Raw genomic sequence first — 15,700 nt, 5'->3', positions numbered from 1 at the left:
CATTGAATCTCCCAGTGATTAAAAACTACAGGTTGTTCTCCTAAGGAAGCAGTGCTAGCTAAAACAGCTCCCTCAAGGACAAGTGGTTGAATTTTAACAATTTAAAAAATAACCTTTAAAACCTACTAACTCCTAAAAAGTAAATGAATAGTTTTTAAATAACTAAATTTTAAAAAAAAATCAAGACTTTATTGGATAAATGTTGTACAACATTCTTTAACATTTAGGTCTCAGCATAGTTTAGATGAGAAACAATTTGTCTTTCAGGTCTACAAAATGAAATAGGCTTGTGAAGATTTGAAATACAGACAAAGGAAGCATGAAGCAAAGCTTAAATATTAAGCAACTAAAGCAGTGAAAGTGAAACAGCAACATGGTATGTCTAGATTTTAAATACCACCAAGTTTCATTTTTAAAAAAAAATGAAAATCTGGTTTATAACAAACAAACACCACTGAGAATTGTCTTAAAAAATATTTAGATACTTAAAACCTGATCTCTCCCAGTTCTTTTGCCTTTATATTACTTCTTGGTCATTTCCATCACTCAGCAATTAGAATTTTTGATTACACAAAATCTGCTATGACCTGGGAGTTATCTGATTCTTGAAGTGAGCCTGAAAGGTACTGCTGGGTTACATATCTGAAAGAACAAGAGGGACCCGAGCCTAAGCTCTGGGGCCAGAGAGCAGGGCGCCACTGAAGTGTGCATCATCTTTAGAACGCCCTGCTGCTACAGTTCCTGAGCTGACATTTTCAGACTTGATCAAATGTGTAATGACTTCATGATCAATGATTTTCCGTAAAGACAATTTCAGAATGCAGTCTAGACTTTTAGTTACTTACAGTGTAATTAGGATTTGCATTAACTGGCTAGACGCAAGACTGCCTACCTTTTCTTGAGTTGTAAAACAAATCCTAGCCAGGTATAGTAAATATTCTAAAACTCACCCAGAACTTTTTGTTACTCTTGAGTGTGGGGTTAATAAGTAATTCCAAACCTATACTGTAAGATTATGCAAAGCTTGAACACTTGAGCCAAATGCTCAAGTTATGTTGCTTCAAATGCATTTTCTATTTTTCTCCTTTTTTTGTATTAAGTAATCAATATGGATTATCTTTCTGGTTTAAAAAATAAATCAGTATTGCCACTAAAAAACTTCAGGTTTATTATTAAAAGTACGGCACCATCAAATATAAAATGCCTTAAAAATGTAGTACTAACAGGTCCATCTGGTTTTCTCATTAATGTTTTCTCCATTCATTAAAAAAGAAAAATTAAGGTTTTTTCATAATATGTATTTTTCATAGACAAGAACATTACAGTCTCCATTAATAAGAATTCATACTTTATGCATGAAAAGTTCACCATCTTTATGCGTCTGTTCCTGCTGCTTGTTCCCCAGGGTCAAGTCCCATCTGACACCTGTGAGGATTTCTTGCACTTAGAAAGAGAGGCTCTCTGTGGAGAGAGGTCAACATCAAAATTCAGATATTATCAATCACCTTTTCTGAACTAGTTCAGAAACCAGTAAGGATAGGGAGAATAGTACAAGCCTTTCCAGCTCAGCAGAATTAAGAACTGGCTCTTAGAGTACATTTTCACTCCAAGATCAACACTAGCCTGCTCCACTTTGAGTCAGAATTTGAAAAGTAAGAATGTAGTTATGAAAGTGTGCACAAAATATTAAATACTGGTGGCAAATAAATACATCTTAATATGTTCTAACAAGCAAATGTATATTTAAGATAATATAGCCCTGCTTTACTAAAGATCCAAGTTTTCTTAGTGGGTTGGGGACACTTGGCCATCCTTTTAGTAGATGTGTTTGTTAGATAATCTTTTCTGTTTCCACTGGCATCCTGAAGGAAACATTGGCCTCGGCATTTGTGACTATTGCTGTTTCATTAGAAGAGCCATTTTAGAAATACCTTTGTTCATATAAACCTTGGAGAAAGCACAAAGTTTTAATATGAAAAATAATTCAGCATTTCTGTCACCATCTCATGCCTTTCAGGCTGTCCAAACTGTACTGAGAAGAACTTCATGTTCAAAAGAAGGTACTGTCAGTGATTCTTCACACATAAAATTCAAGAGAGTTCTTTGCGTATTTCACGTCACTTTTCTCCTCATCTCATGCATAATTTATTGCAATAGTTTTTTTATAAAATATTCCCCTAATACCTTTTCTTCGGTTTAATATAGCACAATTTGCAAGTGCCCCTTTATAGACTGTTGGTTTTAACCACTGCCTGCATATTTACTTCTTAGTGCAGCTTTAAAAATCTGAGTCTCCAATTTCATTCAGTCCTGATGCTCTGGTGTTCTCTGTCATTGTGGTACAGGTCCATGAAACCAGCAGCCTGCTAATGTCTTTGTGCTGAAATACAGTAAAGAAAAGGAAGAAAATGTAGTTAAGCACAAGTAATTATATAAGAAAAATGATGTCCTTGTTTAAATTAAGCCCTATATAGACTGTGGGATCACACCTGATTTTTTACTTTAAATCAGTTAAACCTGACCAGTGTAGGTTTTTTGAGAAAACAACTTACTGCCACTGTAAACCAGCATTTTACATGTTCTTTCTGAAGTATATCTGGCCAAATTCCAACACAAATAAAATGGTTTTCACCTTCACGTAATCAATCTGCACTTGAGTGTATTTTTGTAAATACTTATTTATGAATATTTGCCTAATAAAGGGAATTTTAGCTTTGTTCTTTATGCTGCCATTTCACAAGTAACAATATAAAAGTTTGCAAGTCAGCTTCGCCGCTGTGGACTATGAAACGCCAGCAGCCTTCCTCTAGCACAGGCTTAAGAAGCAAATTTAGATACAAAACCAGACTATGGAAAAATCAGCTGCAGGTGACACTGTCTACATATGTGCAAGAGCACAACAGAGGGGGGTGCAGGGTGCCTCCCCAGAGGTAGACACACACAGCACATCAGAAGGCATCAAGAGCACCATTTTGCTACTGGAAGAGAACTTAGGTACACTGGTTCCATTGACCAGTGTCCCTTGTTACAACAGCAAACCAAGTTATCAGCAGAGGCACTCTGCACCATACCTCCAACAAAAAGCCGGGCTCTGAGCAGAACATTTATAAAGGGCAAGGCTTATAAAAATTACTGCTAAGTAGCATGACCAGAATGTGCAACATTACCGACCTCCCTTTGATATCAAGAAGTAGTAGAATCCCACTGAAACGCTCTACAGTCCCTGGTTATGCCTCTCAAACCTGTGAGCCTAAGTACCAATAAGAGTTTGAATTCTATAAGAGGTGATCCGTGGAAAGAATAATGATTACTTTTGGTCAAATGTATTTTTAAACCAAAGATATGGTATCTTCAGTGGAATAATAACAGACAAAAATGCAAAAAAAAGGAAAAAAAAACCACCCCCATCCTTCCCAATATTTGACTATGAAACACTTCAAAGTAGATGTATTTCTCATTCTTTGATAGAACTCTTGATCTTATGTTAACTTTCCAGGGCTGCCATATTTCATTCACTTATTGGATCAAGGCCTATAAAATAAATTTCACAGGGCATTCTATCACATTTCTTCTCAAGCAATGAAAAATTGCTTCTAGCCATAAATACCGCACACATCAAAACAGCAGTCCCTGCTTATTACTAAAGCAACAGAATCATTAACATGGTTTTAAAATTTGACACTGAGCTAAGAAAAGTTTTCATTTTCTAAAAGTAAGATGTTATACTAATATGATCATAATACTAATAAATTTAGACTCATGGAAATTTGCAGGTAAATATCCCCATTTTATAAACTGAAAGAGAAGAAAAGGTAAACAGCCAGTTCCATGTACAACTCCATTTCCTTCTGCTTATGACTCTCAATATTTGGCTTCAACCTTAGTGAGGCCTATTCCAGTTGGCAGGAAAGCCAAAGATCAAAGCAGATCTTACTACTACTCCTGTGGGAGGTGCAGAAAATTGAAAATGCTGTTCCCTCAAGGGGTCACCAGGTAGCTACAACTCCTATACAGCTAAGAGTCCAAAATACCCCAGCCTTAATCTCTGATCCAAAATGTGCCATTCTGACCCAGTTTGCAAATTATAGCTCATACACAATGATACAGTCCAATTACAGCTCTTCACTAGCTTCAAACACCAGAGTTAAATAGCCTTAATTCAAGAAAGCAAAGAAAAGATCCTAAGTTCAAAAAGCAGCACAACAAAAATCGCTAAACCCTTCCTGCCGTGTAAGAGCCCCAAATAAGGATCTTGAGCATTATCTAAGGAGGTTTTAATAAATGTACCTAGATTACAACTACACCTCAGCATTATCTTTGCCACCCTCTTAAGTTTTGACATGCCTTACGTAAATGACAATGGTTTTGAGGTTGATTTAATTAAGAATATATATATGTTCATATACCGATACACATATATATTCTTTATATTAAGTAATGACTATCTGAGAAGTTAAAGTGATGAGTATAAAAGTGACAAAGACAGACTGAGAGAGTGAAAAGATAAAGAAATCCACCAGTTGACTTTCCATGGAGACTCAGTTGCTACTTGACATAATTCTGCAATCTGACACCCAACTTCTACCACCCTACGAGAAATTCCTCTGGATTTATGGAAACTCTCAGGAGGCCGGCTCTACCTTTTTTTTTTTTTTTTTAAACAGCAGGTAATATTGACTGAAAGCTATTTTCACTCATGAAAACTATCACCAACATGAGGTACACCCAGCTACCAAGGTCAGTGAAAACAAAGGAAAAAGAACTAGTGCATTCTTTTACGTCTAGCCTAATCTACTTTGGGAATGGTAAGTGATGACATGAAGCCCTCTTCACTTTGTGGCAGGGCTTAACACAGACAGACCTGCCCGTTTCACTGTTAACGTCAATGCTCCCAGTCTGAATCCACAGTGGTCTGTCAGACACTGTAAGGGAGCAGCAGCACTCGTCACTGTCTGATGTAATAGCTGCCATTTGTTGAGACCTATGGTAGAAAAAACCAAGTTAACAAAAATAGAGCATTTGAGTTCTTTTTCACCCATTTTACCAAAAAAAAAAATTTAAAAATAAGACCAAAATGCAGGTGAATTTTTATAATGAATTTATTCTAGATAACTTGCTGGCTTCACACAACGTGAAGCTCTGGTACTAAAGGAAAAGACTTGAGGTGTGTACACACCAGTCTTGTCCAGGAGAGGGCACTCTCCAGCCCAAGTCAGTTGAGCTGCAAAATGCCTTAAGGCTCATGAAGATGTTGCCCTCCAATGCTAACTCACAATTTAATGCTCCTGACAAAAAATTTTTACTGGCCTAACACTAGCCTAGTGATGGAGTAGTCCTGACCTTCTCAGTATTCAATAAGGGCCAAAGTTGTCATCCCTATCTGTATCATATCATTAATGAGCTCAGAGACACCATTTTGAAGAATCACCAAAACTGCCTGAATCCCTCCCCTTTCTCCTTAATGCCAATGGCACCTGTGCATACCATTCAGCACCTGAACTTAGTGAGGTAACACCTACTTGAAATAAGTTTGACAAGGTAAGCTTTCTCTTAGGCTTTCAGAACAGAGACTTCAAATACTAAGCAAATGAAGGATTACTATTTTAAGCCTTATTTTTTATTAACCTATTTGCTTGTTTCCTTTCCCTACTTTAAGTACAGTATAAATAAGAAAAAACTCATCTATCATATCAGTGTAGGCAACTCTGGGATCACTGATTTAGATAATGTCCAGTCCCTGTAATATTTTTTTAATGCTGAATCAGAAGCAGTAGCTAATCAAAACCTTTAAAAAAAAGGCTTTTCTGACACTGAAAAGGAGAAACTTTATACACCTGATCTATAAAGAAACATTATTACTTCTGAATTTTAACTCAGAGGAGAACAATTTTCTTAAATGTGGTTTAATAATGAGGTTATTTACCCTTTTGTTCATGGGAAAACTTAAATATACTATTAGCTACAATCCAACAGCAGTCACACAAGAAAAACAGAAATATGAACGCACAAAGAATTTATCTTTTGAACCTCTCCCTCCATGGGTAAAACTTAGGTTTCAACAATCATCCTAAAGAATCTCCTTTTCACTTCTAGGCAAGAGGAGAGTCAAATCAAAGAATGATCTTATTCCTGTGCATTTACCCCTCCAGTGCCCAGAAATGCTGTGTCAAATAGTAACATGCAAGACCCCAGTCCACAGATCCTGGCCCATGAGTCTTTTGTGCTAATGTTTAAGATAAGTATCCCCTCAATGCTTTATAGGGTCTCAAGGTTTTTCTTTAGAAACTCACCACACTTGCAGGACCCATGAGGAAGTGCCAGAAAGCCCCAGCGGTGAGGCAGCAAATGGAAGGAGACCCTCATGAAAGGCAGTGATTTCACTGGAAATTACGTGTTTTGTCCTTTAAGAGAAAGCTTACATTCAACAATGGCAACTACTCCTGGGAGGCAGCAGAGATATAAAGGGGCAAATCAGAACACGGTAAGAACCTTCCGTCTCCTTTGTAGAGTGCATGAAAGAAGGAAGTAGAGGTCACACTCTTAGAGCAAAGCCCAGAATTAAAAACTAAAGAATTAAGATTACTATCTTCCTGAACATTCAATATAAATTTTCTCTTAATACAATGTAGCGTGATGCAACATGAACAACCAGGAAAAGAATAGATAGTGCCTCATTTTACAATAGACATTCTGCTTTTCCACCCTAATGCTATTTTTCTAACCAGTTATTTCGTTAGGGTTTTAGACAAACTGCACATAGTTCTTCCCAGCATACCAGGACAAACACCAAGATGTGCCACTCCCAGCCGGATTCCCTGCTTAAAACTAAACGGTGAGGGGAAATCACAGGTTTGTAATCAACAGCATCTCAAACAGGAGCCATGGGTAGAAATGACTACCCTCTGGAAAATATGGCCACGACGCACACAGATCAAGGCCTTGGAATGTGAGGTATTTCCCTCCTAGAAATGGGAAACAATCTAATCATACCAGTGGCAATAAAAGGGGATGTTCAAATTAATGTCCACTTTTTCACCATTTGGCAAGATATTAAAATAATAAAACACCAGGGTGCCAGGAAAACACAGTATCTGTACAAAAAAGCTTATTTACACTACTTAAAAGCTGACAAGTACAGCTCTGTGGTTCTAATACCTTTGGAAAGTCCTCCTAAGAGGACCTCTACTCCACTGAGCCCCACCAGCTCAGATACTTCTCATGCCTTTGAAAGGATCTGGGGTGTGCTGGGCTTCTCAGATGGTTACTGATCATTAGTATGTAAGTGTCTGAATCATAATTCCTTTTCCTCATTCAAGAGTTGAAATGTCAGTGGACTTCTCCCCTCACCATATTCCCCATGACCTCCAACCCACTTGCCCTCCACAAATGCCTGTTGGGACTAGTCAGACCATGCCTACTTCTAGATATCTGTGGATGATCAGCATACTATGATTATTGGAATTTTCAGATAAGAATAACATCGCTGTAACATTTTTAAAATTTATACTGCGTGTATGTTGAAGAAAGATACTATCAAAAGCTACCAGAATGAAATTTCTATGCCACATACAGAGAGCGCTAGTTGTGGTAATGACAGCAAGTATATACGTAAGTCTTGTGCCAGGCACTTTATTGCTTTAAACATTTAAATTCTCACAATTACCTTTTGAAGAGGTACTACTTCTCTCCCCCATCTCACAGATCATGACACTGAGGTAACCTGCCTAGGATCACACAGCTTGTAAGTGGCAGATCCAAGTCAGGCTTTGCCTAGGAAATCTAGCTCAAGAGCCTGTACTTTCAACCATGTGCCTGAAAAGTGAAAAAAAAAAGATCCTTTGCTCAATAAAAAGACTGATACCGAGCACTATTAGTGCAAAAATGTTAACGGACACTCCAACTCACCTGCATCACTGGCAAGTTACATTCTCATAAGTATTTCTATCATTTGCACTGAACAGGATGATCCTCTCACGGTTCTATTAAAAAAAAAAAAGTCTCCCCAGGCAAGCCAAAAAAAACCGTATTATACTTTACCTGGGGGGAAAAATGTATTCCTTCCAGGACTTTCCAGTAGCTTTTAAGAGAATCTTTGTGCTGCAGAAAACTGAGTGAGGGATACTGAGGGTTACAAAATTATCTTAAATATTTAAAAAACAAGCTCTTGCTAAAACTTGATATGTGTTAAAATTACAAGTTTTTTAGTTTACATGAAAAGGAAAAAGTGTGATTATAACACAGCCTTAACACTTCGCCTATGGGGTATCTGGTATTCCTTCTAGATAACCACACTGGATAGAAAAAATAATAAGGAGGTTTCTGGCACTAAGACTTCTAAGGCAACAAAAGGTTAACTGTCACATTCTTATGATACAAGGAAAATTCCATATTTAAATAATGGCTGTGTTTTCAACTTATTTTTAACGAGATCTTACAAATATCAGGAATTTAAAGAAGAAATATTTCATGCACTTTTAAACCAACTTTTAAAACAAGTAATTTTAGAACTGGCCAGTTTTCAACATCAAAGTTTTATGAAATTGTTTTACAAACCAAAGTGTCTAATGGAAGAAGGCCCACAGCTTAGACCATATACTACAGCCATGTAATTTATTCAGTTGAAAATGAGAATTTGACTCAGAAATTCACTATTATGATAAATCCTGGTAACTTTTGAGTCTATTTTCTTCATTTCCTTTACATATCCCCACAACCAATCTTTAATTTATGCTAACACAGGAATCTATAAGAAAAAATTCAAGTTTGGCAATTAGTTTTTTCAGAGATTAATTAGATACATTAAAATTTGATTCTATCCAAGATGGATTTTAAGGCATGATATAAAAATTCAGTATTTCCTACCAAAGTGTAGTATACAAGATGATCTTAGAATTTTAACAGAATTATCTACATGTCAAGGCATATTTGTTTTCCATTGGTAGTACTGACATAAAAAGTGGAAAAACGGTACACATGAAAATATGGTAAAGAGTGTGATGGTATGTAAATAATTAAAGTTTTGGAAACTAATTAACTCCATTACTAAAATCATTTAAATGGTTTCCATATTCACAAAATTGTTTTTGTCATTAGGAGGTGATGGTTTTAACCTAAAACGTACTGTTAAAGAGTATTTAATAGGTAAATGCAGTCATACTAATTGACCTAAAAATTTTACCAAGAGGTAGGGATAGTTGTTAAAAATTGGGGCACCATTAGCCCTGTGCAGGACTGCAAGTTGATTAGGAAGGAATGCTGGAAGCCAGGCTGCCAGAACAATACCATCCAAACTTAAAAGATTTCTATCAAAAAACAAATTACAGATGGATGGTAGTGATGACTATACAACAACATGGATGTACTTAGTGCCACAGAACTGTACTTATGGTAAAAATGGTAAACTGTATGTTAGGTATATTTAATCATTTTTTAAATACCAAAAAAAAAAAACCCAGCAAATTACAATTCTCTATTAATATGAAGGGAAAAAATGATTTCCACCTAAAGTCCCAAAGAAAGTAAACTGGAAAAAAACCCTGTTTGAGTCTATAAAGGTTAAATCTCTTGAGTGAAGAATAAACAAATGAGTTGAGCTGTTTCTCCTCTGATCTCAGTATCAACTATCCATGGTAAAAACACCAAGATATCCTAGAAAACTAAAAATATATAGATCACCTATATGACTTAAACTACTGAAGCTTTCATTTTTTTAATTTCTATTCACTCTTTGTTGAATGGAGTACAGTAAATGTACACAAACTGTAAATACAGAATATTAAGAGCCTAGTAACTAAGTCAGAACCAGGTAAAGGTAATTAAGGCAGCTTAGCTGTTTTATCTCTCCTGGCTATTGGCAAGGCACCAGCCTCCTGTTCTATTTCTGAATTCCCTCTATCAGGCATTTTAATTGTTTTAATAGCAACCATATTAATACAATTCCAAAGCAAACACTAAATTTGTCCCAACTTATAAACAGGGTCTTCAGAATTCTCTCTGGCAAATTCCCTGTTGGAGGCCATCACCAGATACAGATCAAAACACTGTCCTGAATTTAAACATTATCAACTTCTCTAGACATTTGCCAATCTCTTCTCTGCTACGACTACTACCAAATGTGAACCAGTGCAGCACAAGCTATAGAAAAAATTCACAACTTAAAAGGAAAAATCTAATTTTAGATCCAAATTATAGTCTTAAGGTATTTCCAATTCTCAATTCAGTTATTTTATATTAAAGAATGTGTATGTATATAAAAGAATTTAAATGTGTATCTTCAACATAACCAATAGTAAGTACAACCTGCTCAAATAAGGGTGCAACTCTATTTTTTAAATTAGAAATTCAGACCCGCTAATGAAGATATTCATTTAGCTGATTTTAGTAAGTTCCATATCCTTTGCCCACAATTCATCTTCATATCTATATTCCTGTCTGTTGTCTTTGCTTAGTACCAATCTAAAATTACTATTTATAGATTTTCCCCATGAAAACCAAGTAGGGACACACCATCTAGTCCTGTAAATAGGCTTCAGACTAGTGAATTCTACTTTCTTGGTCTCACTGATATCTCAGGTCTCTGGTTCCACATCTATAGAGTCCCTTCCAAACTTACAGAAGAGACCTCTTCTGGTCTATAAATTCTAGAAAACTGAAAGACAGAAACACTCTGATGCTTTACATTTCCAAAGATTTCTAGAAATAAAGACATCTTTAGCTTTCACAGCTCTTACTTCCCTTAGTTTCTCCCCCTTGCTAATCCTATTCTAACCACTTTTCTTAGACCACTAGAGATCTGGCCTAAGCCTCGTTTTCTCTCTGCAAGGGGGAAAACAAATACCCTTTTGGTTGTCTCCATATAAAGAGTTCAGTGTCTCCTTTTTTGTTGTTGTTAAAGAGAAATGTAAGAGAAAAATGGCTACAATTACCCAATTGAACTCTATCTCCATCTACAGTGGATACTGGACAAATATATCTTAGCTGCTTAAGAAATTTCTGTTTGAAAACACTGTTTAGTATGCAGCTATTGGTTTAGTGTTTAGAACACACAGTACATCTTTAAGATTACAGAAATTCTTTCAAACTTGTTTCCCTATAGAAACTTCAGATGAAATATGCCAGACTGCTGGTTTAAAACAGAGGGATTATTTGGCATAATAATAAGAGATCATGCACATTTGTGATTATGCTTCAACCTTTTCTTCAAAGGTATGGACTATATCAAATTAAGCGTTACTTTTATACTCAACAATCATGATTTTATCTTTTTCTTTCTTCATTTTCTCCATGGCTTCTGAAACAAATCAAATTTAGTTTATCCCACAAGAGCACATTTGCCCAAGCACTTAACTACATCAGAAGTATCCACTGTCAAAACCACTTCTATGTTAGGATAAAACTCACCTGGATCATTACCAAAAGCCTTAGAATTACATAACTTAGGTGAATCTTTGCTTTGCCTGGTTTAAATCTTCCTGAACCTTAGATTTCAAGCTTTCGAAAATATCTGCATTAACAAATTCACTAATCTGAAACAAGTTCTCTGAAAATCTTTTAAGATACTTCCTTAAAACCCCTCAATCACACTATGAACTTCTTTCAACCTGTTATAATCAAAGAATTTTTAAAATACTATATTTCTGTTTGCAGGAAAGAATATGTTCTATTCAAGTGAAACATTTTTTTTAATTGTGTGTTTATTATAATCAAAAAGCATTGACTGAGTTCCCCAGAAGAAATTCCACTTGCTTTTGCAGAAATTGGTACATTACCTTAAGGAAGCTGACCGAAGACTACTGATTTTCAATCTCCATTAATCTTTTCATAATTAATTCCATAGTAACTAAGATATTTCAAACTGCATTACTTAGAAATCCATAAAAAGTTGCTCTCTTTAAAAGTTCCAAGTTTCCAAAAGTGTCAAACTGTATCACATTTAAAAGCTAAGTTGGAGCCTAAAATATGAAAGCAACTTAAAAAACCTTGGGACAAACTTGCCTCCACAGGCAATCAATCAGATTTTTCACTAACAATACAAAGCTAAAAATGGAAAATAAGAAATCAAATCTTAGGGACAGATGGACCATGTAGAAAAATAGTCAGCTAAGTTACAAGCCCCAAAAACAATGATACCTGAGGCAGAAGATAGAGCAGAAAAGAGATTGATTTTAATTACACAAATGTAAAAAAAGAAAAAAAGAAAAAGCATGTGATGAAATATTAAAGCTAAAAATGAAATAATTAAAATCCATACACTTATGAGAAATTGGCTGCAGGAGGGTCTCAAGTCTAGAAGCATACCAGACCTCTATACTACAAAACCTCATTTTAAGAATATATTGATTAGTCACTTATTTGAATTTTATCATGCTCAGATTATATATTCCCTGATAGGGCAAATAGGAAAATAAGTGATTTTTTTCATCTCCTCTATACACTATTACAAAGAATAATTTTCTACCATCTTGAAATTTTTCAAAGCTTTTTGAGAAACACACACAAATAATTTGGATTTAGTCGATTTTATTTACAGCTTGTTTTTTTTTACATTTCAGAGCATTACACAATTACATTTTGTCATTTTCTGACCTGCAAACAGATACCTTAAATGGAAATATTTTTTAAAAATTATCAAACTAGGTACATCCAAAATGCAACAATTACATATATGACAATTAATTCACAAAGTGTAATCTACCAGGACGTATCCTAAGAATTTAGGAAGAGCCAGTCAGGAGAAATCTGACCAAATTTAGCAATCACCTATTTACATATCCAAAGACAAACCTATCTAACGTCCCAAACCAGAAGTCTGAAAGTTTTTGTTAAGTCCCCACTGGACAAGAGAGAGAGCGATGATTCGGACCTAGCCAGCCTTGACAGTCTTAATCCCAAATACTGGGCTATTGCCCCAGTGTGCAATTCAACAGCAAGCATCTCAGTTTGTCAAACATCTTACGTATCAAACTCCCATGCCATTATGCACATAGAAAGGCTAAGTGTTCATTAATTAAAAAACAAGTAGTCATTAAATATCCTCACTACTCCCCCTAGCTCACCAGCCCTTACTATGATCCCAGATATGCAACCTGTGTCACACAGTGACAGGCTTTATTTGATACATGTATGTATCTATGCGTACACACACACATATATTTACATGTGTGTATATACGTATACACATACACACAGTACTAGGTACAAACGGCAATTAACAGTCCCTGCAAAAATTCATTTTCAGTTGAGGCTATGGCTCCTACGCCTTGGGGTGGTTTTAGACTTCAAAACTGAAAAATACTAAAATCTCACTTCCTTAAGACAAAATTTGATTGCTTGTTCAGTTTAAGCTTCTCAGTCTAAAAATGGCTGTAAGGTTAAGTATAAAAAAGCAGCCAACTGAGTGAGTGCAAGTTCTCTCTCCAATTTGGCTAAGCTATCTCGTAGAAGTTACCCCTAACTAGACTAGAAAATCTGTGGCACCTTCCAAAGGTTCTTGCCTACCTTACTGTCCATGTTCACGTTTCAAACTGTGTCAACAGAGCCCGCACTTCAGGGGTCAGCTGTTGGGCAGCCTTAGCTGCCTCTGTGATAGCCTTGCGATACAGGCCCTTTCTCTTCTTATTAAAGCGTGACTGGAAGTTTTCTAAAAAGGGGGAGAGTTGCGAAAGAGCCAGGAAAGATGTCGTTGGAGACCCGAACCATGAAATACGGGCCTCCTGTCGGACTAAAAGGCCGTTATCTTTCCGGCTCACAGTTATAGTAAGAATACGGGCTGGCCACCAGGGGAAGCCATATATCTTGGCCCAAACAATGTCCCCTACACATATGGTCCTGCCGTCTGGTGTGACGCACTTAGAGACGTTTTTGGAAAAGACTTTCATTTTCAAGGAATTACTGAGCTTTTTCTCTTCCTTTGAAGAGGAGGAAGTAGAGGATGTGGAAGGTGCATGCATACAGCCTGGAGGAAAATCAAAGCTTTCAGAAGAACTACACTCAGAGTTGGAGGATTTCAAATCATCTGTGCTATCAATGCTACACACTGAAGCACTGGAAGAGTCAGACTTCTTTTGATTTAGGGTCATGTAAACAGAGACATTGCTTTTGCTGCCCTTTTTGCCCAGTGTCTGTGGTTCATCCTGCTCACCAGGCACAAGCACTTCAGTTGTGTCCTGAACCTCACTGCTGGCCTCTTCAGGGCCTTTGGAGGGACTCTGATTTTCTGAAGGGGCCTCACCTGCTGAGCGGGTAGAGGTGCAGCGGGACTGGGGCTTTGGTGCCATCTTGCCGCTCCGCATTTTCTCCAGTCCTGTCTTCAGAGAAGAGTCATTTTCTTCATTCCTGTACCTCTGTGGTTTTAAACGAACCCGGGGTGGAAGGGAACCTGAGCTAGGATTCTGGTATCGACGTGTGAAATGGACTTTTGAATGTGCATTTTTGGACGTAGAGGTTTCACTTTGCTTCTTCTGTGCCTTTTCTTTGGCAATTTTCAGCACTTCCCGAGCTTTTGCATGATCCATGTTCTTATTCTGGAGCACTTTTTTAGTACTTAACTGAGCTTTTGATGTATTTGCCTGAGCAGAAACTTTGACTACTCTGCCTCTGCTGTGAGCAATATTTGAAACCTTAACCACAGCATTTCTTTTCTGGCTTTCATTTTGGTTTTTCCCATCCACCTTATGGTCAGTTTTCAGTTTTTTGTTCACAGTAGTTACACTTTCATTTCTCCGTTTTTTATCTTCATATTTAGAAGAGTCACTTGCACTACTACCTTTTCTAATTTCTTTTTTTTCAGCAACGACACTGTTTTTACACTTGTCACACAAGACTTGTCTGGGTCGTAGTTTAATAGCATTCATTATTGAAGTAGGTTCTTCCCTGTACATTTTTCGTTTGGGTCGCTTAATTTTCCGAGGAGGTGGCTGAGGTATTGATTGGTTATATGTGTCCCTGATAAACAAAGGGGGAGGATAAGGTGCTCCTTCATGGAAGAGAGGTGGTGGTTTGCAAGTCCACAGGCTTTCGGCCAAGCTCAGCTCAGGAGGCGGGACAGGAGAAGGGTCTTCGGGAACAGCACCATTCACGTCACGCTTGACATCTGTCCCTTGGAATGTATTATTTTGGAGCTGCATGGCTTCAGGTTTATCCTTATATTCCCTTTTGGGAAATACTGTCACAGGGATCCCATGGGGCCCAAACCTTTGAAAGAAATGAAAGGAGAAAAGAAGCCATTAAGTTAGTGTCTAGAATTCAGTTTCTTGAAACACCACCTAATGTTTATTTATACGACCTTTCCTGAAAACTATTTCACTTTAAAAAACAAAACCAAAAACCTAAAGACAACCTCCCTGGGTCCCAAAGCCCTCCATTTTTGGGGGGCTTACATTTTAGGTCTACACTCAAAAAGAAATACTCAATAGTTGCTCTAAGCAATGCCATAATAGCTGATGTTATTTAAAATAGATCTTTCCAGTCTTGAATCAGTAAGGATGTTCTATCAGATAGCTTAATAGTTAATATCATTTGATATAATGTTCGCTCAACTATAGACAACATGTCTAGTAAATGCAACTATAAATTTGTAACATACATATCTTCCTCTGGTTATAATGGCTTTCAAAAGCTTCACAAAACAAATACAGCCCTAACTACCCCAAAATATTGAATCAGTAAAATTCCAACTCAACTTTATTGTTTAAACAGTATA

The 15,700-nt window shown here is 36.7% G+C and overlaps 1 protein-coding gene across 13 annotated transcripts in view; it reads right to left on the bottom strand.

Moving 5' to 3' along the window:
• The window catches only part of PWWP2A (PWWP domain containing 2A), a 42,911-nt gene that overhangs the window by 9,222 nt on the left and 17,989 nt on the right, over positions 1–15,700 (bottom strand). For 2 of the 13 annotated variants that reach the window (XM_032627412.1, XM_032627416.1), the window contains 3 exons: positions 14,231–15,192; positions 4,862–4,981; positions 172–2,380 (listed from right to left, as the gene is read on the bottom strand). In XM_032627412.1, coding sequence (XP_032483303.1) covers positions 2,367–2,380; positions 4,862–4,981; positions 14,231–15,192 — 1,096 coding nt within the window. In that variant the 3' untranslated portion in view covers positions 172–2,366. Of the gene's footprint in view, positions 1–171; positions 15,193–15,700 lie in introns of those variants that run through there. The other 11 variants (XM_032627415.1, XM_032627417.1, XM_032627413.1 and 8 more) reach the window with 10 other exon arrangements.

This window comes from Phocoena sinus, chromosome 3, assembly GCF_008692025.1.
Source record: "Phocoena sinus isolate mPhoSin1 chromosome 3, mPhoSin1.pri, whole genome shotgun sequence".
Taxonomy (NCBI): Eukaryota; Metazoa; Chordata; class Mammalia; order Artiodactyla; family Phocoenidae; genus Phocoena; species Phocoena sinus.
This window is presented reverse-complemented; position numbering and strand designations above follow the sequence as displayed.